We start from the raw sequence: 22,769 nt of genomic DNA, 5'->3' as shown, positions 1-22,769 counted from the left end.
AGAAGACTGGCCCCTGAGCATGGAGCTCAGTATGGGGCTCTGATCCCAGGACCTGAGATCATAACCTGAGTCAAATTCCAGTTAGACACTTAACCTACTGAGCCATCCATGTGCCCCATAAATATAAGAATCTTTTGTTTTTGCTGGTGTGGTTTCACTTGCAGTAATTCATCCTAACCACCTTCCTGTTGACTCTCTTTTCCTCTGTCTCCAAGAACTCCTTCTGATAATCCTTTCTTAGATATTCTGTTTTCCCCAGATTCATCACCCATTCTTACATTGCATGTGTAAATTATTTTGTGGGTTCGTGTGCATATGTGTGTGTGTGTGTGTGTGTGTATGTGTGTGTGTATTTGTCTTCTTATGTAAGCATCTTGCACTGTCAAAGAGTATGGGTACCTTGAGGGGAGGGGTCCTGCCTCACACTTTATATTCAAGCATCTAGGCCAGGAGTTAAACAGGATAGGCAGTCAAAAAAATTTCATTGATTATATACATAGCTTTATCCGAATCTATTTTTAGAGGCAAGGGGCTCTGACCTATTCTTTACTTTGCATTTTTTTGGTAACCTATGTGCTTAAATCTGTTACATTTAATATAATATTAAATATAAAAAGCTTTGTATTTGGAGATAAAGGAAATGTGCTGAAATTCTCTGTCTCACGGGCACCTGGGTGGCTCAGTAATTAAATGTCTGCCTTCTGCTCAGGTCATGATCCCAGGGGCCTGGGATCAAGCCTCACCAAGACTCCCCGTACTGGGCTCCCTGCTCAGTGGGGAGTCTGCTTCTCCTTCTTCCTCTGCTTGTTGTTCCCCCTGCTGTGATCTCTCTCTCTCTCCGTCAAATAAATAATTTTTTTTAAGTGTAAAAAAAAAAAAAAGAAAGTCTTTCTCTGTCTTGCATTAGCTGTGTAGTCTTGGACAAATCATTTTTTTTAAACCTGTTTCTTCTGCTGTAAAATGGGATATGAACACGTGTCCTGGGTCCTCACAGGTTTGTTGTAAGAACTCACCAAATTCTAAAGTACTATGTAAGGGATTATAAACATTGTCTTCTCATGTACCCCCCCCCCCTTATATCTTTAATGCGTTCATCTCTGTAAGAAACAGGGATCACTTGGCATCCTTGCTATAGCATTCCATCTTAAACCAAGCCTAGTTCCCGCTAACAGATACCTTGGCTCAGGTTTCAACAACTGCCATTTACCTGAATGCCTTTTATTCATATTTTCTGGTACAGAAGTCTTAATTTATTTGTTCATTCCTTTCCTCATTTAACCTGTTTGTTCTGAGTGCCTGCCAGAGACCATGAAGCATGATTGATGTCCAAGAAGTAATGTAAGTACCTCAAGATATTGACGTTGAACTGAGTAAAACAGATGTGCAACTAATTACAAAAGATAACAAGAAACTTAAGATATGTATACCATGTACAGATGTAGGAAGGATCATTTTTGTCAAGGTAGGGGGAAATGTGTCATGAAGGGTGCTCATCTGTCTTCAAGACTGAGTGGATAGTAAGAGGGAAATACGGGCGAGAGAAAGAGCTTGAGCAAAACAAAAGCACCCTGGGAACAGTAGGCAGCTCAGCCCGCAGTTCAGTACCTTATTGCTATGGATTGAGTGAGTACTTATTATGTGGCATAACCTTATGCTAGTTGGTGGGGTAACGAGGGATTAGTATAGACATCACAGGAGTGGCGTGGTGAGGTAGCAAAAGAAAACTAGCTGGATTATGAAGAGCCTTAAACAAGCATTTTACTCCATACTTTTCTCATACTAATGGGAAAGGGTGAAAAAGATATGTGAACCTAGGGCTACTAATTCCTTGATAGTCACCAAAAGCGTTTTAGCTTGGCAGGTGGATACAGAACGGGCTTTAGTGCACCCTGGACAGCGCTGTCTTAAAGCTCGCGTTAACACATACCTAAAACAAGAACATTCACACTTGGGGAATTGAGTAGACACGGGGAAAATGTGCCATCTCATCGGTAATGAAAAAAACACAAATTCAAACAAAGCAGAACCCAGTAAGAAAGAAGACAAAGTAAAACTACAGCTAAGTGCGTTTAGGTGATGGGGAAGCAGGCACCTTAGAGAATCAGAAGGGCAGGTGCTAAAACCTTTAAGGTCACGGTTCGGTGGGGAAAGTGAGGGATTCTGTGTGCTGTAATCGAGAGCTGAGATTTAGGAATGGAGAGCGCGGGGGCGAGAGGGGCCAAGGGGGAACCAGCAGGTACAGGAAGGGGCGGGGGACCCCTGACAAAACCCGCACATCCCCGCCAAAGTCCTAAACCACGCCCCTTGGCATCTCTTAGCAACCGTAAACCCGCCCAGTCTAGAGGCCAACCCTTCGTAATTGGCTCCCTAACCCACCAATGGGAGCACAGGAGGACCTTCCCGCCACCTCTGGCGCCCGCTTTCAAACAGCCAGACATTCGCAACTGCGGGCGGAATTCTCAACCAAGCTTGAGAAAGGCGGGGACTTCCGCCGCCACGCCACGCCTCGAGCCGGCACGGCCCCGCCCGCCCAGCCAGCTTTTAGGCGGCGATTGAAGGAGGCGGCTGCTCCTCAATGGCCTCGGCACCGCTGGGTTCGGTTGTGACGAGGAAGGAACGAGCGGATTAGAGTCCTTGGGAAGGGGGTTTGTTAGAAGTCTGTCTTCGGCGGGGATTAGGGTTTCCCCGTGGTGGCAGCACCCGTGGCCTCCGGTGAGTTTCGCTTCTCGGCTGGGCTTGGAGCTGGGGTTGGAGGAGGTGCGGAGTCCTCGGGATTCTGGCTGTGGCTGCCCGCGGGCTCACCCGCCGCCCCCTCCTCAAATCCGGTGGTGGTGGACTGTCCGCGGGTTGCAGGATTCCGGCTTTGACTTTGAAGTGTCCGTGAGACCCCAGTTCCTCCTTACAAGCGACGTGTGGGAAGCCCCCCTAGCCCCGTGCAGGCTACGGGGGAAAAGCCTGAGACCCTCTCCTGGGGACCCCCGCTGTGGTCACCCTGGCGCCGCGCCTGGCTCACAGTGGGTGCTCTGTACACGTGTGTTGACCGAGTGCATGTGACGCCGGCAGCCAAGCCAGCAGCCCCAAGGCACCCCGTGCTGGCACTCTCCAGCTTCGCTGTCGCCGTATCTATTTGTTGTGCTGCAGGTGACGCCAAACGGAGTTCCTTGGTAAGGCCGCTGATTGATTCTGTCGTTCAGCTGTGGGTGCCTACTTGCAGCATTCTTCAGGCCCCTTGACTCGATTTGTCCAAGCTGCTGACATTAGCACTGATGACAGATGGTCATCATTTGTTTAAACGTCTAGTCTCTTCTCTACCAAGTCCTGCTGAACTTTGTAATCTTGAACAGTGCATGGTGAATAATTGTTGAATAAATAACCAGGCCTCTTAAACTGATAATGCACGTCTAAATCAGGCTAGTGCGTTCTGGTTATTTTCCTTGGAGAAGGGAAGCTAGCATGTAAGCAAGTGAGTAGAATTTCCTAGCGCGTTTATAGACCAACCCCCTTCCTGGCACTTAACCTTTTTTTATCTTGTAGTCATGAACTTGAGTCTGATTTAAGCTGAATTTGACCATATCCTTCACAATGCATGGCAATTTATATGCACTCCCTAGATATGTAAATGCGTACAACGAAGTGAGAGGTTGAAATGGAAGCCATAAGAAAAGTATAAGAAATATAGTCTGAAAGTGCAGAATCCTCCCCTCCTCCCTAGGGCAACAGGATGGGGAGGGCATCTTGAAGGAGGTAGTGTTTTCATCCCAGAAGAGGTATTAGTTTAAGTTAGGTTTCCCACAAGCAGCGTGTTCACCTTTCTTAGATACACTGAATGCTGTTTACCTCTTCTGTAGCTGCAGACTCCTGTTCATAGGTAAGAGTGTTACAGTAACAAAACCATGTAGTGATTGGTACATGGTGCTAAACACTTTATATTCATTATCTTGTGAATCTTCATAACTAATCTTTGAAGCAGGTATTATTTTTACCTGCATTTATTTAATGAAAAAATGGAAGCAGTGGCCTCAAAACATGCACAGCTGATAAAAGAGCTAGAATTGAGCCCAGGTTGTCTGAATCAGTGTGCTTATTCTTAACTACTTCCAGAGGTATTGAGTTTTTTCTAACTGCAAGTCTTTTTCTGTGAAATTTCCCTCAGCTGCCCTTTTTTTTTTTTCAGTCAAAGTTAATTTGTGCTTTATACTCTCCTCTATTGCAGATTACAATGTATCACGGTAACTCTTGATTTATATCATTGTTTCTTTAAGGGATGGTAAACTCCCCATGGCTGATACCATGGCTTAGATACATCTAGGATATAAACTGGCACACATTAGTTGCAGAGGAAAATTTTATTGAAATAATGAATCCTAGAGGGTGGCATGAATGTATCATATTCATTCAACAGATTCTTTTTTTTTTTTTTTAATTTTATTTATTTATTTGACAGAGATCACAAGTAGACAGAGAGGCAGGCAGAGAGAGAGAGAAGCAGGCTCCCCGCTGAGCAGAGAGCCCGATGTGGGACTTGATCCCAGGACCCTGAGATCATGACCTGAGTCGAAGGCAGCGGCTCAACCCACTGAGCCACCCAGGCGCCCCATTCAACAGATTCTTATTGTGTGCCTGCCTTGTGCAAAATGTGGAGGACATGCATTTTAACTCTGCTTTCAGAGAGCTTCTAGGTTTTTGGATGAGACAAAAGCAGTGCTTTTGGTTTCTGATATTTTGTCCAACTAAACACTCATTGGCTATTCCTCTAATTGCAAGGAGGGCAAAGAAAACAAAGAGTAACTACAAAATGAGTACTGAGACTGAGCCCTTCTGATCTGAGTGTTAAAAACAAACAAAAATAAAAACAACCAAAAAACCCGAACATAGTCTTATTAATAGGTTCAGAAAAAGTTATCTGGGGAGAAAGTATTAACTATTTTATTTTTTAAAGTATACAGCACACTTATTCTGTGTCTTGATTGTTTAAGGATCAGTCAGTAAATAAAGAAATATGTCATTATTTCTCTTGTTAGTATAGTATCACCAAATTTATTCAAAAGTACTTTTACTAGGACAAGTATTCTTTTTCAGTATACTCATATGGTAGTTTTCAGGATGGTTTTTGCAATTCATACATTTCACAGCAATTCATATGTTTCACCAGGAATTCATGAGGATATCTCTTTCCTACAAAATAGCCACCACTAGGTGTTGTTAATTTTTTTTTTAATTTAGTGGTTGAAAATCATTTCAGTGTTTAAATGACACTGTGAATTCTTCATGAGCTTACTTTTAAGTTAATTGAATATTAGACACTTTCTAAAAATGAATTGTCAGTTGCCCATTTTTAATTAGGTTATCTTTCTCATTTCTTTTTGAAAGCTGTATATTGGGATTTTGTCATGTCTTTTGCAAACATTTTCTTATGCATTATTTTATCTTTTGACTTTGTTAAGTGTGTTTTTTTTCATACATAATATTTGACTTGTCAGTGATGTCTTTTGCCATATGAAAATTTTATTTTTTGTGATTAAGTTTCTTTCAAGTTTTTCTTTCATAGCTTCTGGGTTTATGGTCTTACTATTTAATTTTTCTTATGAAGCAGTCTCTTTTATTCTGAATATTATGGTAAAGTCTCTGATAACAGTGGTAAGTAGTAGTGGTTAATAAGTTGAGGAAAAGCATTAGCTTTTATTTTAAAATTTCATTAAAATACTAATTATCTATTTATCCACAATAAGGTTATCAGATTTCTCTTTATGCCAAAGTAGTTTCTTAGGTCTCCAGTAGTTTGCACTTTTGAGAAGGAGACTCAAGAGACTTTAGTCTTTTCAGATATTTGCAGATTTCTTCAATGACATTGGATTAAAAAGCCTTTCAAAAGCAATACGTTTTGGTCTTTTACATTCTCTTCATTTAAAAATGAAAATACCTTGCAAAATTCACTATTTTCTGAGAGAAAAAGTAGCTCTTTATTTAAAATAGCTGTATTGGGGTGCCTGGGTGGCTCAGTGGGTTAAAGCCTCTGCCTTCACCTCAGGTCATGATCCCAGAGTCCTGAGATTGAGCCCAACATCGGGCTCTCTGATCAGCGGGGAGCCTGCTTCCCTTCCTCTCTCTCTGCCAGCTTCTCTACCTACTTGTGATCTCTCTCTGTCAAATAAATAAATAAATTTTTTAAAAAAAAATAAAATAGCTGTATTTAGCAAAGGCTTTTGTAAATCTTGATGTTCTTTTCCAATATTCAACAGGAATTGATGGCATGTTAGTGAACAACTGAAAAAAAAACCCTCTCCTTTCTTTTACCTAATACAGGAGAAATTAACCCAAATCCATATTCTGGCTTTACCTATAAAATGCAGGAAGCGGTAGAGAATACTGTGAATACTGTAAAATACTGTAAAGAGGTAGAGAATTGCTGTAAATACTGTAAACTTCTGGTGAAGCAGGAAAGATGATTTCTGCCTAGAGAATTCAGGGATGTCCTTAAAGTCTTTAACTCCTCCTTTAAGGAGCCAGGATTTAAATTGGCTAGTATTTTCATTATCTGTTGAATTCTATAGATTTGGTGTTCACTTGCAGTAATAAAAAAACCCCTAGAGACATGGGCTTGTGTGAGTGTTTTCCCCTTACCATTTCAGCTATATTATAGGCTCTTTACATTCAGGTCTGTAACTAATGCAGGTGTACAAGAAGGTTCTCGTAGCTGTTGGATGGAGACGAGGTTTAGATTTCCTAAACTTGTGTATTTTCCCTCTTAGTGAAAAAGTGCACATTTCCCTTCCTCCTTTTGGCTCTGGCACAAGAATAGAAAGGAGCAAGTCTGGTCTAAGAAACAGAAGCTGGAAGAGTTTAAGTTGATGCAAGGGGTTTGAGCTGATGAGTTGAAAGGGATGCGCTGGGTGTAGGGACCAGAGAGAGAGGGTTAAGGAAGGTCCACTGCAAAGTACAGTTTGGACAAGAAGGGTAATTCAGTCCTTGAAAAACAAACAAAAACTTGATGTTTGGGGATTTTCAGCATTAAAATTTGTGTTAGTCTAACACCATATTTCTTCTATTCTAAAGTGCTCGTTTTCTTTCTGGATTTTCATATCTACAAAGTCAGGCTGCAGTTTAAAATTAATGATGTGTCATAATTTAATTGGCCACATCTTTTTCTTAGTGGTACAAATGGAATGGAGTCATAAAATCAAAGGCATGTTAGATCTGATGCAGTGGAATATCTTTTGCTTGTAGAGCTGTCGGCTTTCGTGAAAGTTTGTTGTCATAGTTCTCAGCTGTTAACACGAGGGAGCTAAGTTCTTTATGGTAAAATGGTCTTCTTTATGGTAAAATGCCTGGGCCTGTGCTTCTTAATTCACTTCCAATTTAATGGCATTTTAGAGCCCGAAAAGTGCAGCGAATGAGTTGTGGCTCAGGCTCACATCAAAGTGCATTTTGCTGGCATGCAGAGGAGTGGAGTGAAGGGAAGGCAGTATTAGGCTGGGTAGTTGATGACGCCTGCCTACTTTTTTGTTGGGATTCTTTGGACCTTTGAAATTCTGGCTAGTCACCATGTAGCATCGATTCCTAAATATAATTCAAATCATCAGCAGGCTTTTGACTGTAAGTACTTGAAAACCCACCTCCTGCTGCTGCTTCTACCACAGCAGTAACCGCTTTGCAGAGAAATTCTGTTGCTTTTGGAATTGGAACTCTACATGGTACAGCTTCACACTCTTCACTTCTGTTTTTCCTGAGTATTTTTTCCTTGAGCCTGATTTTGTCAAGCGAAAGAGCAGGACATTTAACATTGACATTTTTGTCATGTGCTACACAGAGTTGAGCAGATCCGTCAAGGTTTTCAGCTGGCAATCATTAACTCGGCATTTAGTGGGTCTCTTTTTGTAAAACATGACGTTTGGATTTGTGATACCGAAAGGATGAACCAATTTGTGGAGGTTACCACCTTTGCCATATCTAATAAACAAATTTAATAACTTTGAGCATATTCTTAAAATTTTTAATAGAATAAATTATTTTATTTTTATGTGTGTGAACAAAACTCTTGCTGTTTTAAGTGATATGTTCCAGACCATGAGAAAGGTCTAGTCACAGATTTATTCACTTTTTGCATTTTTCTTTTTTCTTTAAGATTTTATTTATTTATTTCAAAGAGGGCTACCAAGAGAGCACGAGTAGGGGGTGGGGGAGTAGAAGGAGGCTCCTTGCTGAGCAGAGAGCCCAGAGGACCCAAGGCAGACATTTAACCAGCTGAGACCCCCAGGTACCCTGCATTTTCCTTTTCTTTGAGTTACTGTCATACAGCTATTTTCTGTGAATCACAATTAATTTGTCAGCGTAGTCTTTATATTTGAAATATTAACCATTTGTTATGCATGAGTTACATATATCTTTTCCCTGGCTGCTACTGTCTTTTTGTGTGTGTGTTTGTGGCATCTGTGTGTCATTTGGAGAGATTTTATGGGATATTTAGAAACCAAGTGTCTTTCTCTTTCCACAGGAACACCATGTCATTAGATTTTGGCAGCATGGCACTGCAGACACAAAATGAAGATGAAGAGTATGACAAAGAAGACTATGAAAGGGAGAAAGAGGTAGGTTACCCAGAGAAAAGACTCTAAACCCAATCTTAAAGTTTTATTTCCTAATCAAAATGCTATCTTCTTGTGTCCTTTTGAAGGAATTTGTAATTTTTTTGTCATTCCCTAAAACCTGATCAGTATTTGAATTTTTTTTTTTTTTTAAAGATTTATTCATTTGACAGAGAGAGATGACAAGCAGGCAGAGAGGCAGGCAGAGAGAGAGGAGGAAGCAGGCTCCCTGCTGAGCAGACAGCCTGAAGTGTGACTCTCCATCCCAGGACCCTAAGATCATGACCTGAGCCGAAGGCAGCGGCTTAACCCACTGAGCCACCCAGGCGCCCCCAGTATTTGAACTTTTAAAAGGTGGTTGAGTGGAATGCTTCCTTTTTTGAGACAAGACTAAAACATAGTAAATGGTATGATTCTTTAAGATATTTTCATGTAGGAGGTAGTGGTTGGTTTTGGAGGCAGAGACCTAGTTTCTCGTCGTTTAGAACTTTGCCTTGAACAAGTCCAGCAAGGTTCTTGGCTTTAGGTAGCTTAGTTCTTGTGGAGGCAAGCAATAGGCAAGTAAACAGATGAATAAATTAATTCAAGTGACTGATAATTTAGCACTGATAAGTGCTAAGGAAACAAAAGAGTGAAATTAAAGCAACTGGTGAGAGAAGGCCTTTTGAAAGAGGAAATGCCTAAGTTGAGACTTGACTCATGAGAAGGAACAGCCATGCAGAGGCCTAAGGAAGAATATTCCCAAAACATGCAATGAGTGTAAAGCACACAAGTGGGAATAGACCCTGTATATCTGCAGACCAGCCAGAAGGCCGTGGTGTGGGGACTGTGTAACCAAGGGGTAAGTATGGAAACAGCATGAAGAGGTGAGCTAGGGTCAAATCAGTGTATGTAATGGGAAGATGTTTGGAATTTATTCCAGGAGCAATGGGAATTCAGTGGAGGATTTTAAGCAGGAAAGTGATATCTGATCATGTTTTTAAAGATCTTACTCTCTGCTGTGTGGTGAAAGATAAGGAGAAAAAGAATAAGAGGAGAAGATTATATTTTAGATACATAAATGAGTTTAGCGAAATTCCTGGCACCAAGTCATGTTCAGTAAATGGGGCCAATAGTAGTAGCAGCAGTTGATGAAAGTCAATTTATTAGGATCATTTTTAGTTTGAGTCAGATTTCTTTTCTTTTTTTTTTTTTTTTAAGATTTTATTTATTTGACACAGAGAGAGAGAGACAGCAAGAGAGAAAACACAGGCAGAGGGAGTGGGAGTGGGAGAAGCAGGCTTCCCGCTGAGCAGGGAGCCCAATGCGGGGTTTGATCCCAGGACCCTGGGACCATGACCTGTGCCCAAGGCAGAGCTTTAACAACTAAGCCACGCAGGTGCCCCTTGAGTCAGATTTCCTGATTGCCTGTGATGATGGGCTTCTTTTATACTGAGATTATGCTTGATATGATCCATTTTCTCAGCTATAAACCTTTTTAATCGTTACTGTGAGCTATCTGTATCAACAGGAAGCAGGGAATAAGGTCAGTTGCCCATGTAGCTGGCAGTAGAGTTCGGGTAGAGCTAGAAACTGGCATCTTGGTGGATTTTTGTCCATAGACATTTTGTCTTGTTTGGTTGTGTAGTGTTTTTAAAGTTCAATCTATATTTAAAGATTGGAAAATTTCTTGTAACAAGCCAGAGTTTCTGGCTTGTCTTGAAACATCCTATGCCCTGTCGACATGCGCACATGGCAGCAGGCAGGCTGGATCCGAGCAGTGGCTGTCCCTTCCCAGCTGGCCATGATCCTCTCAAACCGACATGGCCTTGTTCACGTGAACTTAACAGCTTCGCTCTTGTCAGTCCTCTGCCAGTTGCTCATTGGCATTTATCACCCTGAGCAGGGTTTCCGGATTTTGACTGGGTCCTTCACAGCAATTCTTGTGGCAAGGATGGAGGTGAGGATTTTCTGTTACTTTGTGAACTCACAGCATGAGGTCTTGATGACCCCAATGGCTTTGGATAATTCACTGGAATTTAGCTACCAGGATTCCTGAGGGGATCAGTTTAAGTAATTATTATAATAGACTTTAAAGAAAAAGAAAAAATAATCTGACAGGTGATTTTTCATTGGAAAAGATATTAGAGAGATCATTAGGGTATTACAGGAACTAATTAGAGGTGTATTTTTGTGGTGAAAGTTTTAAGGGTGACATTAGTAACTTTAAAAGAGGCAGTTAATTCTAGGTATATAGAAAATAGCCCTAGGGATCACTTCTTGGTAGGTTATAAGCTGGGATAGGGAATTTCCAGAGGAAAAGGAGCTCTTAAGTGAAATACCTGGGACACCTGGGTGGCTCAGTTGGTTAAGAGGCTGCCTTCGGCTCAGGTCATGATCCCAGCATCCTGGGATCGATTCCCACATCGGGCTCCTTGCTCGGCAGGGAGCCTGCTTCTCCCTCTGCCTCTGCCTGCCATTCTGTCTGCCTGTGCTCGCTCTCTCTCCCTCTCTCTCTCTCTGACAAATAAATAAAATCTTTAAAAAAAAAAAAAGTGAAATACCTAAGAATGAGTGTTTCTAGCAGAATGGAAGAAAAGAATGTACAGCCAACTTGACTCTGACATGATTATGTATTGTGTTAATAAAATGTGTGTTTGCCTTTTTTCTTCTTTAGTTGCTTCAAGGGAAGAAGTGAGATTAGAGGCTAGAGGGTTTCAGATTTTCACCAACAAAATTAAGGATTATTCATAAAATTAGATTTACATATATTTTGTCACTGCATGTTAAAATGATAAATTGGTTAATCAAACCTCAGTTTGTTTGCATATCCAGAGGCCATTTCAACCTCCTCAGGCTGTCTGACCTTGCCATAGCAGAACATTTCACAGCCTTGAGTGGTTAAAGAAGAGTGGTCTTCCTGCTCCCTTGTTGGTAGCTTTGGGATTGACAACTGGGTTATAAGTGTTAGTAGTGGCCTAAGGCATATTGCTTTCTCTACTTAGTGAATCACTTGGTATTCAATTTCCTCATGTAGGAGCAATGTCTGTATCCCTAAGGATGTACTATAGGGCCAAGCAGGATGTATCTGACTCTCGGTCTACCCTGCTAAGGATTTGTGAGATCCTCTCTCTAGAAATGTTAGAGTAATCCTGATTTTGACCTTCTGGTATGAATGGCCAGTTGCTAAGTTTAATTTTGGTGCTTTGGGGGTCAGTTTGAATTTTGTCCACACTTGCCCCTAAGTCAGTGAATAAGTCACAGTCAAATTCTGACTTCCTTGTCATTCCAGCAGCAGCTCTATAATTATGATCTTGCCTTTTCCATTTCTGTTCCCTCCATTGTTTGCATTGAAGAGTGAGGGAAGAAAGTGCATTTAATCTTTGGAAGAGAAAATAGTCACCTCATTTAGTAAAGCGATTCAATATTCAGAGGACATTTAGACCAGTGGAATCTCAAACCACATGATTAGACCCATATTTTGAAAAAATCTCCAAGATTTTTGCAGAAGAGTCTGGCACGACAGTCCTTTGTAAAGTCCCTCCGTTCTGAATGATGTTATGGTAAAGTTTGGGCACTGTTGGCCAAGGCGTAGCAGAGAAGTGTACAACCCCCAGCCTCACCTGTGTTTCACCCAAAACTCCATTTTCTACAGAGTAAACAGGGCAGATGAGTGAGGACCATGGATTTACACGGTCACGTCAACTAGTGTTCATCTCACTCCTATTTCTCATGACATACTGGAGCACACTACTTTCTTATGGTGCCATTTGAGAATTATGGCTGTAGTTATCTTTGCTACCAAGTAGACCTCATCCAAAGGATTCTAAGCAAACTTTTCCTTGGAAAACTGGCCCAGAGAAGAGGAATTAAAAAGTTCTTTTATTAACTCATTCATAATGTAACAATGTGATTTTTCAAAATACTTTTCACTTAAGTCAGCGTGCTTTGTGATCACCGTGGGATATTACAGACATATAGTTGTTGTTGTTATTGTGATAGGAGTGAATGTCCAAAGTTATTGGTGAACCCACAGCTTAAGATCTTTCATTTGGGACCTTCCAGTTTGCTGGAGTATACACATACTTTTCTGCAGTCTCCCCAGAAATAGCTCTATGCTTATTGCTCGCTTCTAGGTATGGTACTAGCAGAAGTACCAGTAATCTCTGCTGTAAAGGTAATATGTGAGTAATGATCAATTTGAAGCCAGGAAAATGATCTTGAGTAGAAACGTATGTGGTTTAAGTAGCAGATGGCAGAGAGAAGCTCACACCTGGCCATGCTGATAGGCGTCCATTTGGTTTTTATATCAGTGCTTCTCTAATAGAATAATAGAGCTCATTTGAGCTTCGAATCCTGTATTTTTAAGAGGTAAGGTTTCCCATTGCATAGCCTTTCTTCTACTTTTTAATTGCCTTGTTTGATGTAATTATAGAAAGATTTTTGACATTTTGTCCCCACTAGAGGGAGTTATGAAGCTAGTATTTGTTTACATTTTATGATATTTGACTTATTTAGTGGCATTTTCTTGTCATCACCAGAGAAAAAGAAACAGATGGTTTAGTAATTCACATGGTTGATGTCTTTCTTTAGCAATTTCTTATACTTGATCTGGATTGTGCCTTTTGAGTGTTTCTCAAAACATACAGTTTTTCAGAGACTGTCACAATAGGAACACAAACATTACTCTGGCAGACTGTAGCTCAGTTGTACACAAACAGATACAAATAACTGTCTTCTAGTGACAAATGAAATTCTTGTAGAAGAAAATTGGAGTGAGAATGGTGAGATTCAGGTTCTGCTGCCGGCTCTGGGGCTGGAACTCTCTTCGTTGGGCTTGCCCCTCACCTTCTCTGGGCCTTGGTTTGCTCCCTTTTACAAGGCCAGATTTACCTGGGAGGAGCTCCGGTATTCCTCCCAGGCCTAAAGTTCTGTGTCATTTGTGGGGCAGCCAGTACTTGTCTAACAAATGCTGCCATATTTCTTTTTCAGATATGGGGCAATCTAGATATAGCCTTCCCCACTAACCTAAAATTTAGTTTAACTAATGGAATGGTTTTTTTAAAAAAAAATTCTGCATGCAATATAATTCATAAACTAAAGTTCTGGCTGCCCAGTTACTTGGCCCTTTAGCGTTCCCATACTGAGCCTTTGTAAGGAGGTTTTTAACTCGGCTCTTAGATGAAAAGGAAGATTCTCCTGACTGTATCCATGAAAGCATTATTTAATAATTTATATTGTAAAATATCAATCTTTTCAGTATACTTATGAGGTAACCTGTTCAAAAACCATATGAACGTTGGTTACTCGATTTGCTGCTGCTTTTCTCCTGGGAGATGTATGGTTTGTAATCCGAGAACTCTGGTTTTCATGAGTATTGAAGATCGTAGTCTACGGAGACAGTGTGTTTAGTTAATTTAAGTAGAAAATCCTAACAAAATGTTTACATGTTCTCTGTTTTACATTGCCCCTAAACGTAGGTGTTTTGGATGTTCTTTATGGGTTATTGCAAAGTATTTTGCTGTTGAAGTTCTTTGAGTAAAATGCCCTCAGTTTTTTTTCTTTTTAGAGAAGAAACCTGTCTAGTAAAGGTAGAGGAGTTTACTGAAATGTATTCTAAACCATTCCATAGAAGTGTTAGCAATGGCAAATGATCTTTTCCTCCCTAGGCAAGGTATCTGTTTAATAATTAAACTCAATTGCATGGAGCACTGGGTGTGGTGAAAAAATAATGAATACTGTTTTTCTGAAAATAAATAAATTAATTAAAAAAATAATAATTAAACTCCATTGACACATAAGAACTTCCCACTGAAAAGATTGCATTTGTGACCAAAAAGCAGTCTGATGAATTTGAAATTAGTGAGTGGAATTAAGTGTCATTTATAAAGATTATTCTCTTTGCCCATGAATCTCTTTGGTAGCCAGGTGAATCTTTAACAAGGAAAATTTATGGTTTATAAAATTCTATACTTGGTAACATGCCAAGTTGATCTGATAATTCTGTGTTTTATGGCACAAGGTTCAATGACCGAAAGCAAAATCTGTTTGACAGTGTATATGACAAGGGCACACTTTGGTCCTGGGAATGGAGGGCTTGGGGGAGGATTTTGTTCCTGAATTGCTTTATGAGACAGACTCACCTCATTTAGCTTCTCTTGGTCCTGAGAGTTATGGGAACCAAGGAATATGGCCTAGCTATGCCAAAGAGCTTCATGGAGAAATTTTTTGAAGGTGAATGAAATGCTTTCAAAGTGTTAGCATATATATAAAATATTTTATAAGAAACTAAATACTATAGGAATGATTTTGCCAGTTGATAAGTTCACCTGTGGTTCCAGAAACATTTTGATGAACTTATTGCTTATGCTTAAATTAATTTTCCTCTCTGGATGCCAATTTTGTAAATTTTGAGGTGTCATAAAGAAAGCCACAAGAACTGCTTAGTTATCATACAGCTTTTTCTAGGTGAGAGGAAAAAAAATGTACTGTTCAGATGTCTCTCTTAAGCTTCCCCTTAATTATAAGGCCATATACTTGAACCTCACGGAAGTTTTAGAAGAAAATATTCTTTTCTGTACAGGACTCTTTACTCGATGCAAGTACAAGAGATTTATTTTGTTATTTTTCTCTGTGTAGAATGTGGGGGTAGTCTTTTTCCATAAAGGAGTGATGCATAATTATAGACAAGCAGGTTGGACCACTTTTAAAAGACCTCATGTATTTTTTTTAGTGAATTTTGTGTCTTTCTCAAATCACTTGGCTACCTTTCACTTAAGGCACACGTGTGGCATACTAATATTTTGATGTGTTCTGTTTAGTTTTTGATGATTCTTTTGTGTTTCTTATTCTTTATATCTTTGGGTCATCTATGATATGGCTAATTCTATGACTTTTCAATTACCCAACATGAGCAGGTGACCAATAAATCAAGGTCTTGGTTACTAATATTAATATCAAATAAATTTTGAGATGAAGTTAACTTTTCATTGGGTTAGAATATTTTTCTCTTGTTTACTTTTTAAAGAATGATGGATCAAGACAAACCTTTTTTAAAAAAATAATAGTGAATATTAGAAATATATGTGAGATCAAGGAAATCTCCCCCTTCCTTCTTCACATACCCCATACCCAAATTTGACATCTCCAAAACCCAGTTAACAACTGGAACATTCCTTTGAGACCTTTCTTAAAACAAGTTTTTAAAAAAGTACATTCCATGCCCAGTGTGGAGCCCAGTGCAGGGCTTGAGCTCATGACTCTGAGATCAAGATCTGTGCTCGGACAAAGAGTTAAGCCTTAACTGATTGAGCCATCCATGTGCCCCAGTAATATTTTAACTTTTCACATATGTATTTGCTTTCAGAAGGCTTTTGATGTAACACTCAGATATATTTTATAGCTACATTTCATTTCTTTTAAAATGGATAAAAAAAAACTTGCCATAGACCAAGGAGCATCTCATCGCCCCCCCCCCCCCCGCCCAGGTTTTACAGATTATTAAAATCTTTAAAATTCAGTCATTGCAGGACGCCTGGGTGGCTCAGTCAGTTAAGTGTCATGATCCAGAACCCAGGATCCTGGGACAAGTCCTGCACCGGGGTTCCTTGCTCAGCAGTGATGCTGCCTCTCCCTCTCCCTGCTGCTCTCCCTGCTTGTTCTCTCTTCTCTCTCATCAATCTATAAATACAATCTTTAAAAAAAAAAAAAAGATTAACTCATTGCATAACTTGATGGGGTTCATTTATTTATGATCTGTGGCAATTCAGTCAACTTGTTAATTTAATGCTTAATTTAATTTTTTAATTTTTTTAAGGTTTTAGTCATTTATTTGACAGAGATCACAAGTAGGCAGAGAGAGGGGGGTGGGAAGCAGGCTCCCTGCCGAGCAGAGAGACCAATTTGGGGCTCCATCCCAGGATCCCGGGATTGTGACCCGAGCTGAAGGCAGAGGCTCTAAGCCACTGAGCTACCCAGGCGCCCGTGCTTAATTTTAAAGAGAAGTCATAAGCAGCCCTCTTCTGTTTAATAATATAATATTTGAATATTCTGATGGCTATAAATTTTAAGACAATATATTGGGAATTGAAGAAAGTCATTTACAGATACCGAAATTCGACAAATTAGACAATTCATTCATCTCTTAATCACCATTTATCTTGAAACAATAAACAAATTTATCTAGTTTTTAATGGTAGAAGAATGCTAAAGATGTGATTTATCTGGACAAAAATTGGAGAGTGAATTCAAATGCTTTTATGTCCGGTTAGGAGTTATGCTTTTGAGAGTGCTCTTGGTAGAAAACTGAGTCTTAAAACTCCCTTTTTATTCAATTGTGTTAGCCGAGCCGAGTATCATGTATCTTTTCATCGTTGGAATTAGATGGCAGTCTGCTAAATTAGTCACTCTCCAAGGGGTTTCTATCACATTATTAAAGCTTTTAAGAGCTTCTGGGCCACCTGCTGCTGCTGGTACTACTGTTCTTACCACCTGGGCACAGCAGAGCTGGCTGCTTGGATTCCCAGGGGAATGTGTGATTGTCAAGTCCCCAAGGTCTGATTACTGGGAGAACAAGATTCTGAGACTCCAGTCTGCTGCATGATAACATAATACGGTGATTGTACTGTTACCATGAGTTGCTGTGTTTCCATAAAGAAGGTTTAAAGTTCTATTATAATGTTAAGTGTATTTAAGTCTAAGACTTTTGTAGAAAAAATGCCTTCCAGAATAAATCCTGATAATTTGTGTGGAATTTCAAACAGTTATTAAATGTAGAAATTAGGACGGTCACAAACTTCTCAAGTCAAAGTCACTCGTTGCAAGGCCGCTTTGGTTTGGCAGCTCATGTCTCCGTCAGTGTGATATTGACGCCGACTTTCCTGTCTCAGTTGCAGCAGTTACTCACCGACCTGCCGCACGATATGCTGGATGATGACCTGTCCTCGCCCGAGCTCCGCTATTCTGACTGCAGCGAGGATGGCACAGAGGGAGAGTAAGGACCTGAAGTCACTTGCGCTCATATATTTCGATTCTATAAGGCTCTTTCTTTTGATTCCCTGTAGGCAATAATGGACAAGTTGTAAAATTGTAGACTAATTCTTAGAATTGTAGGTGATAGAGGGAGAACACGTTAAAATCTTGAGGTTCTTTGTGAAATTTGTGTCCCAATAAGTGATGGGCTCTAAATCTAAAGTATTGATTTTTCTCAAGACTGCATCGCTCCGAGCAATTGGAGGTGAATTGGTGTGAGCATCCGGTGCTGCCCAAATCTCAAAGTGTGAATGTAAGTATCTAACGGGTAATGACTTTGGCAAGGGCGGGAATAGATCTTAGTGCCTTTGTTTCACTCTTGTTATCTACTAGGACTATAATGAGATTCGGGATGTGTATATTGGAGAGAAAAGTAGCAACGGCTGGGAAGACAATCCAAGTAAAAATGACGACCAGCATCCTGGCTACCATCCCAAAGAAGGTGGAGATGAAGGTGGAAGTGGTTATAGTCCTCCAAGTAATTATGAACAGACAGATTTATATCACCTTCCTGAAAACTTTAGACCATATATCAGTGGTCAGAAGCAGGAATTTAATAGTCAACCAACCAATGTAATTAAATTTTCAGATCCTCAAAGGAATCATTTCCAGGTATTATAAGAACTTAACTTTCAGGAATTTGTGTGTATGTCTGCACACATTTGCTTGTATGTGGATGTGTATATTTAAAAAACGTATGTAGGTGCAATGATCAGCTTTAAGTACAAAAATCCCTGAGAGTGCTTTTATTCAGGCTCATGCTGAATTAGTCATGCTGTTTTCTGTTTACAATCTAATGAAATCATGGCCTTAAGTTCAAATTTTAAAATAAAGGAGGCTTTACAGAAACAGTTAAAACGTAAAAGTTAAGTTTACGGAAGAAGAACCATCCTCATTTACTGCCGCTTCTGGCTTCTACCACTTCACCATGCTTCAGCGAGAAGCCATGTTCAGGTATCTTGGTATAGTTTTAAAGTGGCCAATCTACATAGATGATCCCATTTAGTTACTTGATTTTGTAGCCCACCACCTTGATAACAAATTTTAGGTCGAATACTTCAAAGCTGTTATCTGTTTTGAGGTGATATAGCAGTAGGCAGGATGAATGCTAAGGAAATAAACAAAGGTCGTTCCCTTCTTTGCCCCCCACACCCGGGGAAGTTTATTAATGAGCTAAGGATATAGGTGGCTCAGATATAGGATGAGCTTAGGATATGGGTGGCTGCTTCTTGGACTTTGAGTGACATTGATTTTGCCAGTAGCTTTTATCTTTTCGCCAACAGCTATTCTGTGTAACCCAATGACCGGATGACTTTTTCATTCCTTTAAGATGGTCATTTTCTATCTCTGTGGAATATTAACTATTCTGTAAATGTTAGTGAATATTTATTATATATGAGGCATGTTCTTGCTATTGAATATGTACACTCTTAGGTTCTCAAGATGTTGGCATCACCTAAATCATTCTTATTTATATACAATCTTACTGGAATTCTTGAGTGTTATTTATGTAATTGGACCCATTGTATGCTCAGAAGTAACCTTAAGATACGTAAAATTATAGACTTTTAGCTCAGAAGTACCTTTAAGATACGTAAAATTATATATTATAGACTTTTAATTAATAGTGTTAAATGACTGTAAGTGGTATTTTTAAGCTAAAATATATGTATTAAGTTTGTAATTGTACCACAATTTAATTTCCTAACAAAGTTGAGGTGTCTAATTCAGATCATTTTCAAAGAAAAAGCCAAATCCTGATTGTCAGTTTCATTTATCATCTTTTGATAGCAATTTGTTACATCACAAGGTCCCAGTTGTCAAGCTTTGGAACCATATAAAGTGACATATAAACCTTATCAAGCTTCTGCACAGAATAATGACTCGCCAGGCCAAGAGATAGCAGGAAGTGACACATTTGAAAGCCTGCAACAACAATTTTTAGGAGCTAATGAAAGTAGGTATCAAGTTTATATTTATTTCTTAATAACAGAATTAGTTTTGAACACTGGGCATACTCAAAAATTGTCATTTTTTCTTAAAGTATGATAATGGGATTGTGGTGGTTGTTGTTTTTTTTTTTTTTTTTTTTTTTTTTTTAGTTCTGTTATTAGAAATCCAGAAGTGTTTATGAATAAACTGATAAGGAGTCTTGGATTTACTTTAAATAATATGTTGTTGGGGATAGTGTTAGGTAGAGATATAGATAAAGCAAGACAGACCATGAGTTTGTAGTTACTGATTCTGAGTGGTATGTTTATGGGGTTCATTGCCACTCTACTCTCTACCTTATATATTTGAAACTTACATAATAAAACATTAATAGTTCTTCTCAGCTGCATATTTCAGTTGTTCTAGTTGGTTAAGACTTTTCATTAGATACATGTTTTTCTTACTGATGTCTAATTTGGAAAATTAAATTGAGTTTTCTCTTCAAACTTAGATTTTTTTATTACTATATAGAAATGTAATTCAGTAAGTTAGCCATTATCATCTGAAGTTTTTCTTTTAATTTTTAGACTTTTAGTGTAGTAATTCGGTAACTCTGATATATAGTACTTAATATTTAGAATTTAAACTAGGGTTATCTCGGATTCAGTCATGTGGCATTTGCGAAAAAAATTCCCTTTATATGCTGCATGTATAAATATGAGAACGAGAGAAATGTTACTGGAGAGTTTGGAGGAGATGAAACACCCAAAATCAAAAGCCAGAACTTAGGCTGTGACTGACCTGAATAGTGTTTCCTACATTTAACTTTTGTTGTCCTACTCTCCAGCATGTGAAATAGCTTCCAGTTATTGTGCATATTGAAGAGCCAGGGTGACTCTAGAGTGTGACAGCAAGGTGGTGGTTTGTTTCACATTTAAGAAGGAGGGGGGTATGTCATTGGCTGTTCTGGGCTTCCTGGGCTCCACCTAGAAGACTGGGCTACAACGCCCTAACTTCAGAGCACTGCTTGTGGGATAACATACACGTGGGCTGCAGGAGAGCTATGGGGGAGGCCAGACCTCACTTCCCCACAAGGAGTTGACAGCAAAATCAGGGTCACCTCTCTTTGTTCAGGAGGTTTTATGGAATGAGGTGAGGGGGTGGACAGCATGAGTGGCATAACTGATTTTAGGCTGAGTTAATAAGCATCACACCAGTGGCCTGATATCTTGGTATTTGCTCTTTCAGTTCTACTGTGTTCAGTGATGTTTCTATTTCTGGTCTTTCTGTGTAGATAACCTTACGTGACTGTCTTAAGAGTCTGTGTTTTATCAAGTTGATTTATTTTTTGTTTAAATAAGTTACCCATTTGCCTAAATTAAACATTTGGAAATTAATTAGGTAACTTAATGGTACAGTAGTGCTGAATTTTAGTGATTATAGCTTCTTAGCCACAGTAGTTTAAAAAAATGACTTTGGGGAGAGGTGTGGCCTGTAGACTGCTCGTTCTTGAGTTAACCCTGTTCTAAGTTGACCTGTAACAAAGTTTTCAGTCTTCAGGGGTTTCTTTTGTTCTCAGCCTTATCTCTTTTTTAAAAAGAAGATTGTTTTGTATTTGGCAAGTAGAAGTATTGTTCTAGAAGAAAATGAAGAAAAATATTTGTTGTTTTGTGGTTGAAGCGCTATCCTTCTCCTACACATCACTTTTTCTCTTTTCCCTGAGTCATTTTTAAGTGGTCCCTAAAATGACTTTAATCATTTCTGAAGGAAGACCTCAAAATTCTTTATTCATCTCTTCATTGATTTATTAGTGCAGCAGTTATGTGCTAGCATGAACATGAATACGACGTAATTTCCATTGCTGTTTAAGATAAAACACTTTGAGAAGAGTGCCTAGAAATTTTCTTTAAAATTGGCTTTATAGAATCTGATGTAGTTTTCTTTTTTCAATTTTATGAGAACATAGAACTCTGTTCCATTGTAATTGGTATGTGCTTATTTTTAATTAGCCAAAATGGTAGTGTGACTCAGGGTTATACTCTAGACCAGTGACTTCTTAAACTTTTTTGGCAGTGACCACAGTAAGAAGTACCTTTTTTACATTGTGATTTGGTCTTATAATATTTACCTATGTAAATAACTATACGTAACGAAAACACATTTCACAAAATAATCATTATTCATGCTCCATGTTGCACTCGGATATATTGTCTTATTTTTTTAAAAAATGGTAATCAAAATTCACTGAATTGATTTCATGATACTAATGAGTTGTATCCACAAATTTACATTTGGGTATGTTTTTATCTAATAATTTTATATAATAATTTTAATGCAGATGCTGCAGAAAATATGCAGATTATCCAACTTCAGGTTCTTAACAAAGCAAAAGAGAGACAACTAGACAATTTAGTTGAAAAGTTAAGTGAAAGTGAGCGTCAAATTAGATATCTGAATCACCAGCTTCTGATAATCAAAGGTAAGATGACACCTGTTGGATGCTGTCTAAAGCTAGACATCTTGTTTCTAACAGCTTATTTTAAATATGAAGCTTGGAGAGTGGATGCACTTGGTCAAAGGGCTCATAATGAGTCAGTCAGAATGAAACAAAAACCCAGGATTTTGACACCTTGCCTTGGATTATTTCTCACCAGGACATTCTATTTTGAGGTCCTCGCTTTCTCATTCTCTTCTATTGGGCTGTTAGAATCAGTGAACAGTATTTAACTAGCCTGATAGCGTTCTGTCCTAATAAGTTGTTGATTGCATATGTAGTTTACCTTGGACGAAGTATTCCAATTCCCAGAGAGACTTGTGTTTAGTTTGCAATACATTTTCTAAGCCTACAGATTAAAATAAGATTTTAATCCAAGTAGGAGTTTGTGATCTCGAACTCCTTTTGGTGTGTCAAGGAGAAAAATAGTGCCATTACTGAGAGAGGCACATAGAGGAAAACAGTTCAAGTTATAATTGTTTACTCTTCATGCATTCTGTAGTTTTGGTCAATGGTGAAATTTTCATTTGTAGATTAATTTTGTGACTGAACTCTAGCTTGTTTCAAACTTAATTAATAGTGAAAAGATCTCTTTCTGTAATGTTTATAAAATTTATTTTGAGAGAAGAACTTGTAAACTGTTACCATAAAGTATGTGGGAAGAATTTAAGATTAGGTGAATGTTAAAGTTCATTGCAAGTACGTATGAAAAACAAATAGTCTTCAGATTCCTTCTTTGATTAGCAGAGATT

The 22,769-nt window shown here is 38.9% G+C and overlaps 1 protein-coding gene across 5 annotated transcripts in view; it reads left to right on the top strand.

Moving 5' to 3' along the window:
• Positions 1-2,560: 2,560 nt before the first annotated feature.
• Positions 2,561-22,769, top strand: part of CEP152 (centrosomal protein 152) — a 91,650-nt gene continuing 71,441 nt past the window's right edge. For 2 of the 5 annotated variants that reach the window (XM_059181484.1, XM_059181481.1), the window contains exons 1-7: positions 2,561-2,712; positions 8,492-8,585; positions 17,450-17,553; positions 17,772-17,844; positions 17,925-18,203; positions 19,383-19,548; positions 21,862-22,002. In XM_059181484.1, coding sequence (XP_059037467.1) covers positions 8,499-8,585; positions 17,450-17,553; positions 17,772-17,844; positions 17,925-18,203; positions 19,383-19,548; positions 21,862-22,002 — 850 coding nt within the window. In that variant the 5' untranslated portion in view covers positions 2,561-2,712; positions 8,492-8,498. Of the gene's footprint in view, positions 2,713-3,038; positions 3,165-8,122; positions 8,255-8,491; positions 8,586-17,449; positions 17,554-17,771; positions 17,845-17,924; positions 18,204-19,382; positions 19,549-21,861; positions 22,003-22,769 lie in introns of those variants that run through there. The other 3 variants (XM_059181483.1, XM_059181485.1, XM_059181482.1) reach the window with 3 other exon arrangements.

This window comes from Mustela lutreola, chromosome 7, assembly GCF_030435805.1.
Source record: "Mustela lutreola isolate mMusLut2 chromosome 7, mMusLut2.pri, whole genome shotgun sequence".
Classification (NCBI taxonomy): domain Eukaryota; kingdom Metazoa; phylum Chordata; class Mammalia; order Carnivora; family Mustelidae; genus Mustela; species Mustela lutreola.
Note: the sequence above shows the minus strand (reverse complement) of the source record. Positions and strands in the feature narration are given on the sequence as shown.